Source organism: Emys orbicularis, chromosome 2, assembly GCF_028017835.1.
Source record: "Emys orbicularis isolate rEmyOrb1 chromosome 2, rEmyOrb1.hap1, whole genome shotgun sequence".
Taxonomy (NCBI): Eukaryota; Metazoa; Chordata; order Testudines; family Emydidae; genus Emys; species Emys orbicularis.
In genome coordinates, this window is record NC_088684.1 from 178,714,109 (window position 1) to 178,736,829 (window position 22,721).

General features: G+C 46.6%; 1 protein-coding gene across 1 annotated transcript in view; it reads right to left on the reverse strand.

Annotated features, from left to right (window-relative positions):
• Positions 1-22,721, reverse strand: part of GLIPR2 (GLI pathogenesis related 2) — a 41,995-nt gene that overhangs the window by 9,006 nt on the left and 10,268 nt on the right. Inside the window, exons 2-3 of the mRNA XM_065398283.1 lie at positions 12,560-12,668; positions 6,572-6,675 (exon numbers count right to left, since the gene is read on the reverse strand). Coding sequence (XP_065254355.1) covers positions 6,572-6,675; positions 12,560-12,668 — 213 coding nt within the window. The remainder of the gene's footprint in view (positions 1-6,571; positions 6,676-12,559; positions 12,669-22,721) is intronic.

Consider the following 22,721-nt stretch of genomic DNA (forward strand, 5'->3'; position numbering starts at 1 on the left):
CGGTAGCGCTCGGGCAGCCCTTTTCGCGTGGCTGGGAGTGGGAGGGAGGAGGGGGCGGAGTTGGGGCGGGGAAGGGGCGGAGTTGGGGCGGGGCTGGGGGTGGGAAATGGGCGGGGCCAGGGCCCCGTGGAGGGTCCTCTTTTTTTATTTGTTATATATGGTAACCCTAATTATACTTCTCCCTCTAAAACCTCTTCTCTCTCTCACTCGCTTTTTTGTACACTTCCTTAATATCTTGTGGTGCCTTTCCTCACACTGAGTAGTAATTTACTCCGTGAATAATCCTAGTGATTTTCATAAGTAGACTAACAGAGTTAGATATTATTCCATGTAAAGAAAAGCAGCAGAATTGGGCTCGATTAAAAAAAAAAAAGTTGTAACATTTTTCTAATTTCATTTTTAAACAAAAACTGTCTTAGAATTTACCAGTTCCCACAAAACACAGAAAATTAGGAAATGTAGAGTTGTTTCCTCTCAAAAATAAACCACATATTTGCTTAATGTAACCAATATTTATTTGTAATATTGAACCTTTCTTTTCTGCCAGCCCTCTTTGCGTGCTTGATTGGGGGGGTGGGAGCTGCCTGGGGCCCCGTGGTTGCTGGGGTGGCACAAGCAGCAGCGCACGGCCCAGGACCCCCACTGGTGCTGAGGGGGGGGAGTTGGTGGAGGCGGCAGGCTCCCTACCTGGCTCTTCCCCCCCCTCCCCCCAGCAGCAGAGTTTGGGTGTGGGAGGGGGCACAGGATGGGGTGAGGCGGGCTCTGGGCAGGGCTTACCTGGGGGGCTCCCCGGAAGCGACAACACTCCCCTCGTACAGGTCTTTCTAGTAGACGTGCGGTAAGTGATGCTGCAACGCACCAGGTGCTACAGCCTCTACAGACCTTTATACTGATCAAGCCCGTAGGGTGCAACTCTGCACTGAGTGGTAAGGAGCCATCCATGCCATGAGGCGTATTGGGGAGTCTCAAGGCGTGCCTGCTACTACACTCCTTTATTGCGGTGAAGCTTGCTCCCTTCTGCATGCTGATCCATCTCCATAGGCTAGGCCCTGCATCCTTCCAATCCTCTGGGACATCATGTGTCCCCCGGAACAGTGAAGTCCCTTTTCTCCCCAGAGTGCACAGCCTGCAGTCCTCTATGGCCATTTCACGGACCACAAGATGCCCTCTCATACTTCCCACCACATAAGGTCTAGTCAGAATTTCGTCCTAAGCGTCTCTAGTACCTGCCTTCAAGTTCACAAGACACCTGGCATGCCATCAGGTGTTTGGTGTACCAGAGCAGCCCAGAGAAGGGAGAGGTAGAATACACTAGGTAACTGTGATTATGCTGTCACTCATCTGACCATAGAAAAAGAAAGTCTGCAACGCAACTTCCTCAGGATCAGAGGAAGCAAATGACTGACGCATACTTGTTAGAATACAGGGCTAAATAAATTTCAAACAACAGCCATAGACTGTTAGCTGGAAATCTTATAATGAAATTTAAAGAAATTCTAAAAACTCACAGTTAAGGCATTACATTTTCAAACCCTACTTTTCTTCTGACACATGAAACCCAACTATGCCAGCATTCTTGTTGAACACCAAGAATCCAGCAGTGCAACAACTCTTTTTAGAGAGACTGTATGCCAAGTTGAAGACTTACTGATGTTTCCTTCATCTGGAAAGGAAATTGGAAGACACTAACTCCCTTTGTTAACTACTTGACTAGAATCCATAATACAGCCAGTTTCCAGCCTCATTCAGGTTGACGCAAATTAATTATCAGGATGGAACTGGACAAGGAAAAAAAATGGAAAGAGAACCAACTCCACAGGGGCATAGCCTAAGCCAACAGCTGAGAACAATTTTCTGCACACAACTAGCTTTCACTCACAAGCACTTAAAAAGGCCCTGCTCTATAGGCAATGTAGTTGACTCAAAAGATTTGTATCATAAAAGTTATCATTTTGGGGAACAAGGAGAGGACATGGCTCAGACGGACATGCAATGCTGTAAATAAATAAATTAGATACAGCCATATAAAAAGCTCTCCATGCAGATTAGACAAAACACCCGTGGAAACAGCATGTAGAAGAAAAAACTGCTCCATGAAGGAGTAAGGATTATATAATGTAGAGGTTTTTTTTTTCCTCGCTAAGTTGTCGAACAAAGTCATCATATAAACTGTTAAAAATGTTTGTGGAACATTAGTGCTAATAAAAAGGAGGAAATAAAGTACAGCTAGCAAGGGACAAGCCCTGTGCTAACTTCACACAACTATGCTCCCCCGGTTGCCCCAAAAGCATGTTTCATGCTATTCCAAAGGACATCATGCTAATAGTTCTGAAATGAGCCAAAGTGTGTAATGATTTTTTTACTATGAACGAATATCCATTAAGGGATAGGTCTGGGATTTTCAAAGGTGCTTAGAGGCCTAATAACAATGGGATTTGGGTTCCTACCTCCCCAGGACTCTTTTGAAAATCCCGGTCTAAGGTGACAGTATGAAACTACTTTTCTTCTAAGTCAAATGTTCTCTGGAAGGGATAGAGTCCTAACCTACTGCATTGCCTGGTCCCTGCAGAGGGAAAGCAAGCCTTAAAGTCACTAAAATAAGGGACTGGAGAAGGGATGGATGGGAGCTCAGTGAAAATTGTTCTTCCTGACCACTCACCACATGCAGCCTATGTGAGATAGTTTTACTAAGAGCTCGATTTGTCACATGTCTAAACTAAACCATATAAAAGTCATTTCTCTTTTAGGTCAGAAAGTATTTGCACTGGTGATTCAAGAGGGACCACAAAGCTGTTGACACAAAGGTCTCTAGAAGTGATTTATTCATATAGCAGTTCCCACACTTGGAGAGGAGAATGCAGGAGCAATTAGCATTGACTTAGGGCTGATCTACACTGAAATCCTACATCAGCATAACTACGTTTCTCAGGGGTGTGGGGAATCCCTCCCATTGCTATAGTGTATGTCTACATGGAAGTGCTGCTGCAGCTGTGCCAATGTAGAGTTTCAAGGGCAGACAAGCCCTTAGGCTTCTTGGCAATGTTGGGCCAACGACTCTCCTATGTTGTGCTGGTGCAAAATTGGGACAGGGAATAGAGAAGGTGTAGGAGGCTTCTTTCCCCGAAGGGGCATGGCCTGCTACTCACAGCATGCAGATCCAGCCCACCAGCTGTCTGTCACCTGCCGTTAGCAGACCATGCTAGCTGCAGCAGGGCCGCCCAGAGGATTCAGGGGGCCTGGGGCAAAGCAATTTCAGGAGCCCCTTCCATAAAAAAAATTGCAATACTATATTCTCGTGGGGTCCCCTGCGGGGCCTGGGGCAAATTGCCCCACTTGTTCCCCCCACCCCCGCCGGGCGGCCCTGGGAAAAATAAACCTTCCGCATCTCGGCACAAACCCAGTTTGAGAAAACTTCTTTACAAGCTATCACTGGTTCTCAGCATCAGCTAGTGCTAAAAGGCACTAAAGCTCATTAAAAGGGTTGGACAAATATTTTCCGTCAAAACTTTTTTTGGATCGAAAACTAGGGGTTTTTAAAAAGCAGAAAAAATCACGGACAATGTCTGCTTTCCTTCAAAATTTGTTGTGGTTTTTTTAATTGAAAATCTGAAATTAGTCTGCCAAAACCTGAACATGGATGGGGTTTCAGAAGTGTGTGGCCAAATATTTGCTGCTTGCTGTGTTTGATTGTTTAAAGAAACAATAAAAAAATTCTGCTTAAAAAAATCCAAAACTTTTGAACCACCTCAGCTTGTGACCAAACGCCTGAGCCCATCAGTCAGAGATGTTTCCAGGTTTCTGATACTCTGCTGGCTTCCTTGACTCCTATCTGTCTCCATAACTTTGGGTTCATTTAGGTTAGAACATAAGAATGGCCGTACCGGGTCAGACCAAAGGTCCATCCAGCCCAGTATCCTGTCTACCGACAATGGCCAATGCCAAGTGCCCCAGAGGGAGTGAACCTAACAGTGATCAAGTGATCTCTCTCCTGCCATCCATCTCCACCCACCCTCTGACAAACAGAGGCTAGGGACACCATTCCTTACCCATCCTGGCTAATAGCCATTAATGGACTTAACCTCCATGCATTTATCTGTTTCCTAGAGACTGGCTCCATGGGGTCCCTCACAAACTGGAGACGGTTACTGTGGGTTTGTCTTTAGTATAGCTTATGTACATACTCCACGAACTGAGCATTTGAGCTTGTTCTAGAATCTGGGATGAGCCTATGTTGTGAAAATTGAAATGCTCAAAATAGCACATGCATGTGAATGGACACAAGGTGCTAAAATTAAATTAACCCAGGGGTTCTCAAACTGGGGGTCAGGAACCCTCAGGGGTCACAAGGTTATTACTGGGGGTCGCGAGTTGCCAGCCTCTATCTCAAACCCCGCTTTGCCTCCAGCATTTATAATAGTGTTAAATATATATAAAAGTGTTTTTAATTTATAAGGGGGGGGGTCGCACTCAGAGGTTTGCTATGTGAAAGGGGACACCAGTACAAAAATTTGAGAAGCACTGAATTAACCCCTCTGAAGCCTCAGGGAATGCAGGGGAGGGCGGTCTCCCTTGGTAGGGTTGGGAAGGAGGTAGGTGGTGTAGGATATTGCTCTTCTCATGTGATCCCTCCCCCAGTGGCTAATTTTAAATGAAGCTACCCTCCCCTGACATGAATCTCCCTATGGCACTGACGTTAAATATAGACTATAATTTGGCATTTGAGAAGTGAAAGGGACGGCAGCAGTGGCGTAGCCAGGTTCTAAGAGCAGGGGGAGCAAACACATAAAAAAGGCGCCACCCCCTTGGCTCCTCCTCTGGCCACACCACACACCCCCCTTGGCTCCTCCTCCAGCCGCCCCCCCCCCCAGCTCCTCCGGCCGCTCCACACACACCCCCTTGGCTGGCTCCTCTGTCCGCGCCCCCCCCCCCCCTTGGCTCCTCCGGCCACGCTGCGGCCATGCTATGCCCCCCCCTCGCTCCTCCGGCCATGCCACCCACCCCCATGGCTCCTCCAGCCGCGCTGCGGCCATGCTGCACCCCCCTCGCTCCTCCGGCCGCGCCCGCCACCTCCCCTTGGCTCCTGCGGCTGTGCCACCCCCCCCATGGCTCCTCTGGCTGCGCAGCCCCCCCCGGCTCCTCCGGCCGCGCTGCGGCTGTGCTGCACCCCCCCTTGCTCCTCCAGCCGTGCCGCGCCGCCCCCTCTTGGCTCCTCCGGCTGTGCTGCACCCCCCCTTGGCTCCTCCAGCCATGCCGCCCCCTCCGCCTCGCTCCTCCGGCCGCACCCCCTAGCTTTTTTTTTTGCTTGGGGCAGCGGCAAAAAAGTTAGAGCCGGCCCTGTGCTCCCCGTCCCAGCTCACCTCTGCTCCGCCTCCGCCTCCCTGGGCCTGAGCGCGCCGCCACTTGCTTCTCCACCCTCCCAGGCTTCCCACGCAAACAGCTGATTCGCGGGAAGCGGGGGGGGGCGGAGAAGCAGAGCAGGGCGGAGCGTTCAGGGGAGGAGGCGACCCACCCACCAAATTTTGGAGCACCCACGAGTCGGCGCCTAAGGCACCACTTTTGGATATGTGCTCAGTGGGGGAGCGGCCGCTTCCCCTGCTCCCCCCCAACTACGCTAGTGGACGGCAGCCCTAATGGAAAAGCTAACAGCTTGGCTCTTCTGCAAGCCTCAAACTGCTGAATGAGCTTTAGGGTAGGGAAGGCTGTGCATCCCAAACAGCCTGGCCCTGCCCCCTATCAGACCCCACCCCTGCTCCCTGTCCCCTGACTGCCCCGACCCCTATCCACCCCCCCCCGCCGAGTCCTGACAGACCCCCGGAACACCCACGATCCAACCCCCCCCCCCGTTCCCTGTCCCCTGACCGCCCCCCCCCCCAACCCCTGCCCCTTATCCAACCGCCCCGGCCCCTTACCCCCGGGCCTCCCCTCACCCGGAGCCTCGGCGCGCCGCATCCAGGAGCGTCCCTGGACAGCGCTGCAGCGTGGCTCCGGTGGGGCCTGAGCTCCTCCCCACTAACAGCCACGTGGTAAGGGGGCGGGGCTGCAAGCTCCAGCGAGGCCTGAGCTCCTGCCGTTCGGCCCAGAGCTCGCAGCTCTGCCCCCTTACTATGCGGCTCTGAGCGGGGAGGAGCTCAGGCCCCTCCGGAGCCAGGGACGCTCCTGGATGCGCTGAGGCTCCGGGAGAGGGGCAGAGGCGGGGTCGGGCCGGGGCCGGGGAGGGAGCCTCAGTCGTTCTCGTGGGGACCCCTGTGGAACCCGGGGCCTGGGGCAAATTGCCCCACTTGCCCCCCCCTCTGGGCGGCCCTGAGCTGCAGCATGCACATCTTCTTTTCAGCACAGCAGTTTAAGTGTCCACCACTGCACATCCCCTAAGCCAGTCCCATGGAACCAGGTTCATACTCTCAAGATTTCTGGAGCTGAGGAAATATCTACCCGTGTTCTTGCTCTGAGCCACCCGACCAGCCAGGATGGGATTTGGGCCTTTGTATTAAAAATATTTACATGCCTAGTTCAAAGTGACTAAAGAGGCTTGTTTACTTAATATCGATGAGTTAGGAGCAAAGACCAAACTTACCTGGCTGATCATAGGAAGCCCACGCTAGATTTTCTCCACATTTTCCATTTGAAGACTCAGGGCTGTGTTGGAGGACCTTGGTGCTAGCCAGTGTTGCTGCATACCTAGCAAAGGAATCATACACCAGTGACAGAGCAGTACCAGCTAATATCGCATGCAGATAGCAGTCACACTGACCTGAGGGTTTATAATCCTGTTACAGAATTTCCAGGTGCCTAAAATAGTGGGTGCTCCGAGATCAACACAGATCTCAGCAGCATGAGGAGAGGAGACCAGAGGCCTTCTGCCTTCTTATTGCCTCTAGGGCCTCCCCACTTCTATACAGCATGACGCTCTGCCACAGAGAGTCTGGTACAAAGCCTCATGTCACTGAGATCTGTGTCGATCCTGGAGAATCCAGGAGCTGCAGCTTCTGCCACTTCTGTGTACGGAGAAGAAAAAGAACCTGCAGAAACTGCTGTAAGTGCCAATTCCTATAGTTTTTAGTCCTCTACATGGGAAAAATCTGCATAGGGACAATATGAATTATTAGGGTTACCATATTTAAAAATGAAAAAAAGAGGAGACGCCACAGGGCCCTGGCTCCGCCCCTGCCCCAAGTCCGCCCCTTGCCCGACCGGCCCCGCCCCAAGTCCGCCCCCTCCCCTGAGCGCCCGCATTCCCCCTCCTCCCTCCCAGCCACGTGAAACAGCTGCCCGAGCGCTACTGGCTTCGGGCAGCCCCCAGACCTCTGGACCCTGCACCCCCAGCCGGGCACTTCCCCTCCCGGGCTCCGGCGGCGGCTACTGCGTGCTGCTCCCTGACTCCTCAGCTCTGTAAGAGCCGAGGTGCCCGAGCACTATCGGCTTCGGGCAGCCCCCATGCCTCCGGACCCTGCGCCGCCGGCTGGGCACTTCCGCTCGGGGGGCGCAGGGTCCGGAGGCATGGGGGCTGCCCGAAGCCGGTAGCACTCGGGCACCTCGGCTCTTGAAGAGCCGAGGAGTCAGGGAGCACAGCAGCTGCCGGAGCCCGCTCTAAGGTAAGCCAGGGATGCCGGAAGCTGGGAGTATTTTTCCCGGACATGTTCGGCTTTTTGGAAATTCCCCCCGGACGGGGGTTTGATTACCAAAAAGCCGGACATGTCCGGGAAAAATCGGACGTATGGTAACCCTACGATTATAAATTAGAATATATTTGGGGGGGGGGTTCCCAAGTCCCAGCCAAGAAGTTATAAAGAGAACAAATTAATCGTGGCATGAGAGGTAAATAGTCATGGATTAGAGATTGTTTAAGAGACCAAAAACAGTGAGCAGGAAATAAATAGTCAATTTTCAGTGTGGACAGAGATGATTTAAAAGAATTTAAGCCCAGAAGGACCATTAGATCATCTAGTCCAGGGGCTCCCAAACCACAGTACATGAACATGGTATGGGAGCCTGTTGGAAGGGTTACACCCAAAACTCTAAAAAACCCTTTCGGTTCCAAAGGAACAGTCATTTCCTGCACCGCGGAGGCCAAAAAATGCCCAAGAAGCAACATGTATCAGAGGGGTAGCCGTGTTAGTCTGTGTCCACAAGAACAACGAGGAATCTGGTGGCACCTTAAAGACTAACAGATTTATTTGGGCATAAGCTTTTGTGGGTAAAAAAACCCCACTTCTTTAGATGCTTTTGTGGGTAGAAAAACCACTTCTTCGGATGTATCTGAAGAAGTGGGGTTTTTTTACCCACAAAAGCTTATGCCCAAATAAATCTGTTAGTCTTTAAGGTGCCACCCGACTTCAAGAAGCAACATGGTGCTTTCAGCCACAAAGGTGAACAACTTGCCCACTGCGCCGGCACAGTAGTTTTATTCGGTGGTGTGTTGAGCGTTGTGGCTGTCCACAGGGATGCTCTACTCTCACCAGGCACCCAGCTAGCTCCCTTTCTGCTATATTATTTTGCGTCACTGTAGTGCCTAGGACGAGGCCCCAGTTGTGCTAGGCGCTGCACACAGAACAGAAGGCCGGCATAGTCTTCTACTTGTACAGGGCTACACTGCTCAAGTTATTGTAGCAAATGTGCAAAGTTCCCTGTCGTGCCACAAGAGCTCCTCTCATCCGAAAAGACACGCACAGGCCGGGCTGGTTCAGGGCGGCTGCAAAGCTCACAGTCACAGGGAGCCACGGGATTGAAGCCCCCTCACCCCCACCACACACATAAGTAACCGCTGCAGAGCAGGAGCTTCCTCTGCACTCCCTGCCCCACAGAGGCTGAGGCCTGAGGCCTGACCCCTGCAGGGCTGGAAGGCAGGGGATGCATGGAGAATTCCCCCTGCCTCTGCAGGGAGGCCGGGAGGGTGGGGTGGCAGCTGGTCAGGTCCAGTGAATAAAAGCCTGGCTACAGGACTAAGCAGAGTCACATTGCTCTGGCTGCAGTCTGAGCCTCATCCTAAGAACGGGGCCACTGTGCAGTTTGTCCAGCATTGCAGATGTCCAGGGGCCATGTTTGGGAGTGGAGGCTAGAACTGAGGAGCAAAAGACCTCCTGGAGCTGCCAGGTACCCACATAAAGGCCCCAACTTCCAGCGAAGACTCTTCCACCAGCACTTAAAGTGGAGAGGGCAGGAAGGAGCATGCAAAAGATCACAGACCTAGTAAAAGACATTTAAACTCAAGCTGGGTTGCTGGGGGGTGCACTGTAAGCACTGTTTTACCAAAGCTGCTGCTCCCAGGTTAGGATAGAACCCCCACCTCTTCTTTCAGACCACTTTAAGCACTGTCCTCACCTCTCTACCCCACCTGCTGAGCCCCCCTGCCCTTTCACACAGATATGTCCCCTTCTCATTAATAGCACTCTTCTTTTTCTCTGACAGCTACTCAAAGTATTTTGTGTTTTTCTTGATTTACATCTTGCAAAAGGAAAGCAACATGACCTTTGGCTTGTGTTCAACAACCATCCAGATAAGAATTAGCAGGAACTCTGAATTTAAAATGAGATGATTTAAAAAGTCAAGCCATTGCATGTAGTACAGCCGCATACCAATACAGATCAATGCATCATGGATGAGATATGTAATTGTTTCTTGTAATCTGAGTACTATGAAAGGCCAATAATAATAATGGCTGCCTCAATGTGCTGCTTCTTGTTGCACTGTCTAAAAACCTGAGATGTTTTCAAATATTATAATCAAATATTTGAGGCTTCTGTATGCATTTATTTTTCTATAGAATCTGGAAATACATAAGGTAAGCCTCCTAAGGCCTAAAATAAATATGCACAACAAGGACAAATTTTCATGTGGTACCTCAAACATCAGTTTTTTTAGGAAGGTAGTATGTGAATCAATCCAGTTTGGGAGCCACTGATCTACTCTGACCTCATGTATATCACATGGCATTTCACCCAGAGACCTCTATACTGAGCCCAGTGATGTTTTAATTAAAAAAAAAACATGTCAGTCATCAGGAGACTAAACTATTGTGTGCCACAAGCAGGGCCGGCTCCAGCATTTCTGCCGCCCCAAGCAAAAAAAAAAAAGCCGCGATCGCGATCAGCGGCGGGACAATTGGAAAAAAAAAAAAAGCTGCGATCGGCGGCGGCAGTTCAGCGGCAGGTCTTTTGCTCCCAGAGGGAGCGAGGGACCTGCCGCCCCCAAATTGCCTCAGGTGCCGCCCCTCTCCCTTGTCCGCCCCAAGCACCTGCTTGTTAAGCTGGTGCCTGGAGCCAGCCCTGGCCACAAGCAGAGAAGAGGAGAGAACAAGGTGCCACCAATGCCCAAGTTTTCTGTGAAGTCTTCTGCACAGTGTGAGGCATCAGCTAATGACAGGGAGTTGTTTGATTGAGGGTGTACAGCGAAGTTGCCCAAGGTGCTCTACTAGGACCAATGTTTAATATATTAATGATTGGAATAGGGGCTTACATCTGCAATGACACAAAAGTTATTAGGTGCTTGTAGTGCCTGTTTACACTGGTATCTGAGTGCCTTCCAAAGTTAAAATAAATATATCAAGGTGACTAACATCAGTCAAGCAAAGGTTTCTCTTCATTCCACACCATACAGGGAAAAGTTAAGTGGTAAATTAGTCAAGAACAGAGAGGATTGTGAGGAATTCCAGAGAGACTTAACAATACTAGGCAATTGGGCAGCACAATGGCAGATGACATTCAATAGAGACAAATGCGAGGTAATACACATTTGAAAGAATAATTTGAACTATTCATAAACATTGCTGTGGTCTATATTAACTGTAATCATGCAGGAGAAGACCTGGGGTGGCTGTGGACAAGTCAGTGTAAGGCAATCAGTTAAAATACCAAAAATTTAGGATGCATAAAGAATGGGTTAGAAAACAGTAAGAATATTACTGTTTGTATACAACCAATGTGTGGCACCACCTGGAATATTGGGCTAAGTTCTGGTTATTGCATCTCAAAAAGAATATGCCAGAAGTAGGAGGAGTCCAAAAGTGGCCAATGAAAAGGATTGTAGAAATGGGGCGGCTCCTGTAGGAAAGACTGAAAAGAGCAGGACTATTCATTTTAGAGAGAAGACAAATACTAGGGAACCTGAGAGATATGTACAATAATTAATTGTGTAGAGAAAGGCAATTGGAAGCTTCTCAAATAAAACAAGGGGACATCAGATATAATTATAACACAACAAATTTTGAAGCATTTCTTAAATCAAGGCCTAATTAACCTGGGGTACTCACTACCGCAGGATTTATTGTGGTCAAATTTTAGTAATACTCAAAAATGATTTATTGATATAGATAACAAGAAGACTTTTTTACTACACAGTTACATTAGAAGGATAAAAGCATATAAGGTTGCATGCTTTAAGGCACAAACCAACCACTATCTATCTGTCAGGAGTAGGAAGAAACTTATTTTAAGGGTAGGTTATTTCACATATTGTCCATTCTCAGATTTTGCATACCTTCCTTTGTAGCATCTAGTATACCTACTTTCAGGGACCCTAGAAGAACTAGTGTACTGATGCAGTATGGTCGTTCCTATGTTTCTAAAAGATAATTTCTTCCATCCTCCTTCCCTCAGAGCACAAAATAGTAGTCTCACAAAAATTTATATTAATCAAAGGTCTGGCGTTATTATATTAGTCAAAGCTCTGTGAAATTATTGTATCTCTCCACTATTCCATCTCCAGAATTGGGTACTTTTGCAGATGACAAGAGTAGGATCCTGGGATGCATAGACAGGGGAATCTCAAATAGGAGTAGAGAGGCTATTTTATCCCTGTATTTGGCACTGGTGCAACCACTGATGGAATTCTGTGTCCAGTTGTGGTGCCCACAATTTGCAAAGGATGTTGATAAACTGGAGAGGATTCAGAGAAGAACCACAAGAATGATTAAAGGATTAGAAAACATGCCTTACAGTGATAAGACTCAAGAAGCAAAATCTATTTATCTTAAGAGAAGATTAAGGGGTAACTTGATTGCCATGTATAAGTACCTATGTGGGAAACCAATATTTAATAATGGACTCTTCAATTTAACAGAGAAAGATGTAACATACTCCAATGGCTGGAAGTTGAAGTTAGACCAATTCAGACTGGAAATAAGGTGTAAATTTTTAAGGGTGAGAGTAATTAACCATTGGAACAATTTTACCAAAGGTCGTGGTGGATTCTCCATTACTGGCATTTTTAAAATCAAGATTGGAAGTTTTTCTAAAAGATCTGCTTTAGGAATTATTTGGGGGAAGTTCTATGGCCTGTGCTATACAGGAGGTCAGACTAGACTATCAGAATGGTACCTTCTGGCATTAGAAGCTAGGAATATGAATACCACCACCACCAAGAGAGATTCACTGGTACGGAAGCATCATTTATGGAAGCATCATACATGAAGGCAACACCTCAACAAAGGACAATACGTATCAAAGTGCACATATTTCTGGGATATGCATAGGCAGATCCCGGTGCTGGGTAAAAGAATAGAATGCGCTATGCTTAATTCATATATGTGATAAAAGTCTCATTACAAGAAAGGAAGGGTTGAACTCACTGTTGTGCTCCACTGTTTAACTTCTTGCAAAGCTTCAGTGGTGGAACGCCATGCTTCTTCCTGTAGTCATTGTGGGCTTTTAAGACCTCTTCAGCAAATTGTTTGGAAGCTGAAATAATGCAAAATATTGGAGAGGTCTATCAAATACAGCCTTCATTAAAATCAGGAAAAGAAAACTTGAAATATATTGGGAAGCTGGTACAGCACTCTGAATGAATCTAAAGAATACTGTGTACACTGTTCAGTGAAATAACAACAGAGCTGTACCACCCTAATTACCTACAAGCAGAATGAAATGAAGCCAGAAGTATAGCAAGTGCTTTGTATCTCAGAATTTTGAAAGTGTTATATATATTTAAATACCTACCTGCGACCTCAAGAGAGTGTTATGTGGGTTTATTGATTAATGCCTGCAGAACACAGACCTTATTCTCATCAACAATAAGGCTCTTTTACATAGGGTGACCAGACAGCAAGTGTGAAAAATTGGGACAGAGGTGGGGGGTAATAGGAGCCTATATAAGACAAAGCCCCAAATATCGGGACCGTCCCTATAAAATCGGGACATCTGGTCACCCTAATTTAACACCTCAGTAGCAGTATAAAGAGGTCTTAAAGTAAGCGTATTTTAAGGCCCTTTTATACCGTTAGGTCAGTGTGAAGGGGCCTGAGTGTAAATGAGAATCAGGCCCTTTGAGATACTTTGTTGGAAGGACACGATATAAGTAGCATTATATTATGATGATGAATAAAAATAAAGGTTTTTTTTTATACAAGACCTTTCTACATATGTCAAAACCCCCGGTACAGATAGTCAAAAGACTACGTGAATGTTCTTCACAGTTAAGATATATGCAAATATTTTGAAACATACATTGCATAAGGTCACTGTCCCTGCCCCCACCCCCACCACTCCCCATTACTAGAAAAAAAATGTATGAGGAATTGAAAATACGACTCAGGGGTTAAAGACTGAAACAATCACCACAATTATTGAGAGGCAAGACAGGAATGGATTGTTTTGTTTCTTGTAAAAATCTGATTTTTTTCAAAAACTTTAAAATGTTTATTTTTATACCCTGGTAATCTTCAGCTTTAAGACAGCACACAGGATGAATAAGCAATGATATATGGTGTCACTGGAATAGTGAAGCAGGAGCAACTCACTTTGCTGACAGAAGTCAGAAGTTTGCAGAGACTGGAGTTTCCGAGATGCAATGAGCCAAAAAGCCATTAGGAGAGGTTTCAAAAAATGAACAAGGGAAATTTTGAGACATCATAGATTTACAATGGCTTTGCTGAATTTTTTCAAACTTCACCGAGGAACTCTACTTTAGGATAAGCTGTGGCATGTGAAGTTTCAGTTTCTTTGGGTGACAGTTTGGGTTTCAAAAAGAAAAAAATATACACAAACCTTAAATGAGAAGTTAGTTTCAACTTTAACTATTGCTGCTCCACAAGAAGACAAGTCCCATTAGAATGTTAATTCTATCTCCCCAGTGATGCAGGATTGTTCACTATTATCCATTTAATTATGTTTTATCAAGTCTATTTTTAAATATCCTAAACAACAGGACTTCCAACACTCCCCCTGTAAGATCATTTCTAGCTTAATTCACCTCCTGGTTGGGAAGTTTTTCCTGTTATTAACCTTATGGTTTCCTAAATTTCTTCTCAACACACCGCCTGCAGAGGTTGGGGAGCTGCGCGGGCTGCTCCGAGCTCTGGGGGCCCCACTGCCTGTGGGGGCTCAGAGCTCTAGGGTCCCCCCACCACCTGCGGCAGCTGGGAGCTTTGAAGGACCCCCAGTGGCTTGGAGCTCCTGGGACCCCTGCCCCCCCGTGGCAGCTAGGAGCTGCGGGGGAGCCCCTGTTGCCCGCAGCTGCTTGAAGCTCTGGGGGCCCCACCGCCTGCATTGGCTGGGAGCTGGGGGGGACCGCCGCCCGAAGCACCTCAGGAACTGCAGCCCCGCCCCTGCGGCAGCTGGGAGCTCTGGGGGGCCTGTGGCCACGGAGGGTGGCAGGAGGACCTGCAGCTCCTGGCCAACAGGGCTGAATTCATGGAGGTCACTGGAAGTCACGGATTCCATGACTTCCACGAACTCTGTGAAAAAATTGTAGCCTTAGTTATGTACAGTAAAATGACAGGTGTACATTCGTCAGAAGACAGGTATGAATGAGTGTTGAGTGGCGGAACAGTATGATTTGCACCAGTTTGACATTAAATAAACATTAAACTAATCCCTGCAGTAAAGATTAACAACTTCCACTGAAGTCACTGTGACTTGTGTTCACTTATGCCAGGTTTGAATTTGGCAATGGGAGTTTTCTGGGTGATGTAACTTTATTAAAAGAAACCAGCCTAGCAGCCTCCCCTGCATCTTCCTGTAAGATGTTTTTCCTTCCATACCTCACCTTTCCCCCCCCCCCACTTGTATTCTGTACTCACTTTCAATACCTTTAAATGCCAAATTGGTGCAGTTTATACCACTTTGCCTCTTAAACTCACATGCACCCATTTTCCGAACAATTTACACCACCATTTTTGTTATCACTGAATTTGGCTTAGAGATTGATTTAGAGCAGTGTTTTTCAACCACTGTTCCGCGGCACACTAGTGTGCCGCGAGATGTTGCCTGGTGTGCCGTGGGAAAAAAATATTGCGCACTGAATAAAGTATTTTATAATTTTTCATATTTCTGTTTACTTACTATTTCATAATAAAGTAATTATAAAATACTTTCTTTGTGTTTATTTGATTCCTATTCAAGAGAATTACTTTATATATAGTCAATATAGGCACAGAGTTAAATTTTTTAACATTTTCTAATGGTGGTGTGCCTCGTGATTTTTTTCATGAAACAAGTGTGCCTTTGCCCAAAAAAAGGTTGAAAAACACTGATTTAGAGGTTGCATCTGCATGTTCCACGCTGCACTTGCCGGAATGAGATCCATATTACTGCATGCAACAACTAATCAAATTCCACAATGACTGACTGATGTCATCGACAGTGGATTATCACTTCTGTCCTGCATCAAACAGTGGAAAATCTTGGACCGCAAGGGAAAGAGCTTTTATTCAAATACAAATTGTGACAGATGCTTTTGAAACATGGACTATTCAATGACTATTGTATTAATGTTATAAATTTTATATATATCTTCGTGGGCTTGCAAGTGAGCATCCCTGGCTCAATGGGTAAGTTAAAAGATGTTTCCTGCAGTAAATTAATGGATGGCAGTTAATGAAAATCCCCAATGCTGAAACAATGCAGAGATAAGTTTTTGAAGTTATGGCTCCTTGCAGAAATATCATATACTGGTTTGACCTAGTTCAAGAAGCTTCTGAATACAGAGCAGGGCCGGCTCCAGGAACCAGCTTAACAAGCAGGTGCTTGGGGCGGCCAAGGGAGAGGGGCGGCACCTGCGGCAATTCGGGGGCAGCAGGTCCCTCACTCCCTCTAGGAGCGAAGGACCTGCCGCTGAACTGCCGCCGCCGATCGCGGCTTTTTTTTTTCTTTTTCCCAATTGCCACCACCGATCGCGATCACGGCTTTCTTTTTTTATTTTTGCTTGGGGCGGCAGACATGCTGGAGCCGGCCCTGATACAGAGGATCTGAAACGGTACACAGTGACAGCCCTGACCTGGGAGAGGGTCACTGACACTTAATCAAAGAGCTGACATGAGTTTGTGCCCATAGACAGGCCCTGTGAGAGGACCTGAAGTGCTTTAAAGCCTGCCAGGGTTTCCATATGAAAGATGGATGACCACCTGGAAAACCAGACATGCATATAAGCTGTTTATTGTTTTTAAGATATGTTTGAACTGAAATGTTTTTGTTCTAAAAAAAATAGCATGCTACTTTATGAGAGCCGGTTGGTCACTGAATATCTTTGTTATTGCCTCTGAAGTGAGAGGTGCTGAGGTGATCACAGAATGACAGCTATGCACCCATGTCTGGAGGGAGAGGATTGTGGGATCTTACCTTGAGAAAGGTGAAAGCTAGAGGCCTAAGAGCTAATGAGCTACACTCATGGGGACCATGGAGGTTTAGAAGTACAGTTAACTCGGGAACTGTGACACAAATATCTCCAATAACAGCAAGAGCAAAAGAGAAAAATACTAGACAAAGAGTCCAGAGATTTACAGGATCACGTAAATAGTCACTCAACACATTAGCAGAAACATAGCACCAAAAATTGTTTTTCCATTCACATTTTGGCTTACAAAAGCAAATAAGTAGCAGGCACAATTGACAATACTGACAATTTCCTCAAGACTTAGCAAACAGGACTTAATTTTTGCCTAGAGTTACTCTGTGTCTCTTTCTCTGCCCTTTTCCCACCCCCACAAAAAAAGCTACTATTGAACAATTATATAAATGAGTAATTATCCACCATGATCTCAAGGTCATGTATATTTTTGCCTTTTTTTTCCTCCAGGATCTGTGTGCTCTGATATGCAAGTAGAGACTCCACACTGCCAAAAATCTTCTAGTTTGTTTTGGAAGGAATTCTATTTTTTCCATTTTAGTGACATGCCATTAACTAACTGAGAAGCCAGACACTGAAAGTGAGAGTTAGTGGGAATTTCCAGGCTTGTTCCCAGCTGGAAATAGCTTTTGTGCCTCCCTGTTCTGTGCAACTGGGTTGCTTAGGCCCATGGAGAAAGTTACTCCCTAATCCCAGTCAATTAAGATTCTGTTTTATGTCATGAAGTTTTAAACCCTCTAATTAAAAAAAATCATCCTATCAAATGTTACTGTAAGTATCTAATCCTTTTTTGAATCCTGAGGTCTTGGCCTCAGCAATATCTTATAGCAATGAGTTCCATAAGTTAATGATGTGTGGTGTGAAACAGTATTTCCTCTTGTCAGAATTAAGTTCTGCTGCCTTTCAATTTCCTGGACTGTCTCCCCATTCTCATATTATGAGAAAAGGTAAATAGGAGCAATTTACCTTCTCTGCACAATTTACTATTTTGAATACTTCTGTTTTGTCCCCTCTGTTAACCGTCTCTCTAAACAGTGCCAATCTATTTAGTATCTCCGCATATGAAAGTTTCTTCATTTTCACCTCTGAACCCCCTCTATTTCTGCTCTATTCTTCTTGAGACACGGTGATCAGGACTGACTATAGCAGTCCAGGCTGTTGACTGCCCCAGCTCTGACCGCTTTGTGCCACTTCAGCAGCCATAAAGAAGTCATAATCCTCAGGTGGTGCAGAGCTGCCATACTTCGGTTGTAAGTTCCTTGGGGCAGGGACTGTCTTTGTTCTTCTGTGTTTGTACAGCACCTAGCACAATGGGGTCCTGGTCCATCATGGGGTCTCCAAGATAATAGAAATAATAAATAATACTGTGCGATGTTGGGGTGGAGAAAGGGCAGTGAGGGGGCATCCCAGGGGGAGAGTGCATGGTGCGCCACCTGAATCCTGTCCAACACACTGGCCCCTGTGGGACCCACTGCAGTGAGTATAATTTAGAAGCAGCCCCTAGGTTTTGCTAAATTATTCCAGGAGCTCTCTTTGGTCTCTGGCTGACCCAGGATCAGGGGATTAGAAAGGTGCTTCAGAGCCTTAGCAGAAGCCATGCTGGTTTGTACGTGTCATATTGTGTTCACCTATGATAGGTATTTTATAATTTACCTTTATTGTGAAAATGACCTTTTATTAGTAAAGCTATGACTGAAATAAAAATAAGAATATCATAATACATAGTACAGATATAATTAAATGTACTGGGACCAACATCCTACTCTGAAGCAAGACCAGATACAGTAATCTTTATTTAATCATTTTATTCCCCTACAATAACAGCCCTTCTGTGGGCAAATACCTGAGATTTCTGATTTGGGTGAGAAGTGAAAAGCCCATAGCTATACCTATCCTTTGCCTCACTTTGTTCCACATGCCCAAGGTCACGAAGGCCTCAGGATGGTCTTTATAGACTCACAGACTCTAAGGCCAGAAGGGAACATTGTGATCATCTAGTCTGACCTCCTGCATGTTGCAGGCCACCTAACCTCACCCACCCGCTCCTGAAATAGACCCATAACCTCTGGATGAGTTACTAGTCCTCAAATCATGGTTTAAAGACTTCAAGTCGGGCCGGCTCCAGGAGAAATTCCTTCCTGACCCCAAATATGACAATCAGTTAGACCCTGAGCATTTGGGCGAGACCCACGAGGCAGATACCTGGGAAAGAATTATCTGTAGTAACTCAGAGCCCTCCCCATCTAGTGCCACATCTCTGGCCATTGGGGATTTTTGCTACTTTAATGACGAAACCTTTCGGAATGCTAGCAAGGAGTTAAAAATTCATATTTCTTACTCCATTTTAATATCAGAGAATCCCTCCTTCCCTTCATTTCAGAACTTTGAGTTTTCCCACTGTTAAGGCTCCCCTCTTTCAAATAAAAATAGTTGCAATATTTATGGGAAACACAGAAGAAATAAAAGTTATGTACGCACAGGGCGAAGGATGCTGTATTAGGAGAGCAAAGAGGCACTTTCCAGAAAGTGGGAGGAGCATCCTTGTAACTTCCTGCACAGGGCAAGAGTTAAGAAAAAATACCTGCGGGTGTGGTATCTCAAATTCACAGAGAAAGTATTGCCAAAAGGCACTAGAGGTTTTGGGGTTATAGTTATACATGAACTGGAAGGGAAGTAGTTTCCAGGAACAGTCTTTTTTTTTTTTTTTTTTTTTTTTTTTATGCTGGACTTTCTTGTGTGTTAGACCTGCTCAAAATAGCATTCATTTCAATCTAGGAGATCCCTTTTGGTGAGGATTTTCCTTGATCTATTTTTGCATTTTCCCCCCCTCCCATCTTGCCTTTTCTTACACTTTTCTCACCATGGGGCTATATTTTCAGTGAGGCTCGTGTCTCTCAAGCTCTTATTAAAGTTAATTGACGTTAAGACAGAATCTCTTCTCATCACACTATTTCTTTCTACGTTACACTGGCTATGCAATAGTCTTGTATATGTGCCACATCATGTAACAAGGTGAGTAGTCACGCTACCAGATAACTGTTTTGGCAGGCTTCCCCCACTTGAGGTATATGGTATGAAGTGTTATAGTTGGTATACAGTGTTTCTTATATTTTTATGCATAGCATTAAAAACATTTGAAAATATATTAACTGCAAATTCCATTTTTGTTTAAATCAATAACAGCCTTTATATATTTTCTCAGTTAAGGCTTTTTACTAACTAAACCACTGCCCACACTTGGCATGCAACAGGTGAAAAAATACACTTGTTAACCTGGATGTTGGGAAGAACGGCCCTTCCCAGGATCATCCACTTCTGTAGAGAGATTTGGGGAGCTCAAAAACACTTGCTGGAAGGAATCAAGAAGTTTGTTTGTTACTCCTTGAGAGGATTTAGAACCTTCTGCCAAACAAACAAAGCAGAAGCCAGGCTAATGAGCATAGATTCCCCAGACCTTGAACAGTTGTTACACCAAGTTTCCCACTTTCATGGCATAAGCAGACATGATTTCCTTTGTGTATCAATGAAGAAGCTAGCTACTGAACCACTAACCAGCCTCCTTCATAGATAAGTTGCCATACTTATGGTTGGGCCTGACTACTTGCTGTATTTGTAGAAGCCAGTGCTTGCCACGCCATTGCCACGCTGCCAAAAGCCCTTGTTTACTGATTAATGATTAATTATTGCAAACAGGCCACATGCAGAGACATTCTGCTTTTAGAAAGCTGGGGTGGGAATAATGCATCTCTGAACTTCTTAGCCAATCTAAGATGGTGGAAAACATGGTCAGGCCATTAACTCAAAAGAGGAAGCTGCTGCCTGATTAAGAAGAATCCCAAGAATTCCTTGTGAGTTATCATGCCAAAAATTCTCCAAGGCCCAACCACACAGTAAAAAATTTCCCTGAAAATTCATCACTAGCTAGCACTGGATTATATCCATTTGGTAGAGCTGAGACAGCCAGTGGATCTCCTATATAGGCAGAATGAAGCAATCATAATGTTTTCCTCTTTTGATTTCACCTTCTTGTAGGGTCACTGATCCAATTCTGTTTTCTGGTGCTGGAGACTTCCCTATTTCCAGGGGCAGTAGTAGGTAGGGTTACCATACGTCTGGATTTTCCCAGACATGTCCGGCTTTTTGGTCCTCAAATCCCCGTCCGGGGGAAATTGCCAAAAAGCCGAACATGTCTGGGAAAATGCTTTGCCGGCATCCCTGTCCCCTGCTTACCTTAGAGCAGCTCCGGCGGCGGCGGCTGCTGCTGCTCCCCCCAGACACCTCAGCTCTGTGTAGCTGAAGAGCTGAGCTGTTTGAGCGCTACCAGCTTCACGGTTTGCCGGGCAGCCCCCAGACCTCCAGACCCTGCGCCCCCGGCCGGGCGCTTCCCCAGCGCAGCCGGAGCCCGGGAGGGGAAGCGTCCAGCCGGGGGCGCAGGGTCTGGAGGTCTGGGGGCTGCCCGGCAAACCGTGAAGCCGGTAGCGCTCGGGCAGCTGTTTCGCGTGGCTGGGAGGGAGGAGGGGGAATGCGGGGCGCTCAGGGGAGGAGGCGGAGTTGGGGCGGGGACTTTGGGGAAGGGGTTGGAATGGGGGCGGAGTTGGGGCGGGGCCAGGGAAGGGGCGGAGTTGGGGGGAGTTGGGGCGGGGCCGGGGCGGGGGCAGGGCACTGTGGAGTGTCTTCTTTTTTAAATGTTTTAATATGGTAACCCTAGTAGTAGGAAACATTTTCATACATTTTTAATAATATTTGTGAATGCAATTCACCTTAATGTGAATTTAAAACACAATTTTTATATGAACAAATTGCATATTGCTTCATTAGCAAATTTCAGTTTTAAGCTAGATTTCTCGTAAATAGCTGTGCACCCCAATATGATAAATATTAAATATTTGTATACATATTCATATCCAAGGAATGAATATAAATGACACATCTGAATTTGTATTATTCAAAAGTAGTAAATTGCATAAGACGTTCACTGTATTCTGTGTTTACATTGTTTTCTAGACCACTACATAATCTTGCTACCTAAACCTTATTTTGAGCACAGATTTCAATAATTTGTACTGGTTGCTTATGTTTAGAAGGAATATAAGCAGGGGGGAAAGTGAGCCAGTGCGGGCCGGTACAGCGTACCGGTAAGGAGCCGGTACCGGCCCATACGCAGCCTGGGGGTGGGGTGGGGAAGGGGCAGCAATGTTAAAGCGCTGCTGCGGCAAAGGACTGTCCTTAAAGCGCTGTCACAGCAGCGCATTAACGTCGCTGCCCCTTCTCCGTCGGCGGCCCTGCCAGTACGGACCCTACCGGCAGGGCTGCTGACGGGAGAGGCAAAAGGGGCAGGGACGTTAAAGCGCTTTATGGGGGGTCCTTTGCCGTGGCAGCGCTTTAATGTCATTGCCTCTTTCCCCCACCCCGGCTGCTGACGGGCGGGGGCAAAGGGAGCAGCTGCCCCAGGGCCAGCGATTTAAAAGGGCCCGGGGCTCCGGCTGCTGCTGCTGCTACCATGGGCCCTTTAAATTGCCCCTGGAGCCCCAGGTGGCACAGGCCATGCAGCGTGGAAGGGCTGGTTGGGGGATGCTCACCCCAGCCCTGCCCCTTCCGCCCAAGTCCCCGCCCCTTCCCGGGGCTGGAGCCGGCCCCCATACCGGTAAGTCTTCGGAGTTACTTTCACCCCTGAATATAAGGAAGCAATTTATAAAATCATGCCATGAATAGATAAACAACATGACTTGTGGCACGATCTCGAACATATGGTATGTGCAGTCATGCCGCATGGAGGACACCATTTTGTACTGCAAGTCTGTTGGGGAGATGGACACATTTGAGGGATGGAGGGAATTGTCCCCTGGGCTGGATCTGACCTGTGGGCCACCACAGTCTTACTGCTTGTCCATGGAGATTTATTGCTCCTTGTTTCCAGTTTCTATATCACATTAAAATAAGCTTAAAATACATTAAATAGTTTCCTAACTTTTCTTTACCACATAGACAATTGTAGTTGCCACAGGGAGGGAAAATGTCCATACAACACTCTGTGAAGATGTGGCCCAATTTATTTCATTACAGTATCGGTAGGACCTAGAGGCTCCAGCCAGGATTGAGTCCCCATCTGGGCTAACCACTGTACAAACACATTCAAAAGCAGTCCATATCCTAAAGAGCTTTTTTCTAAT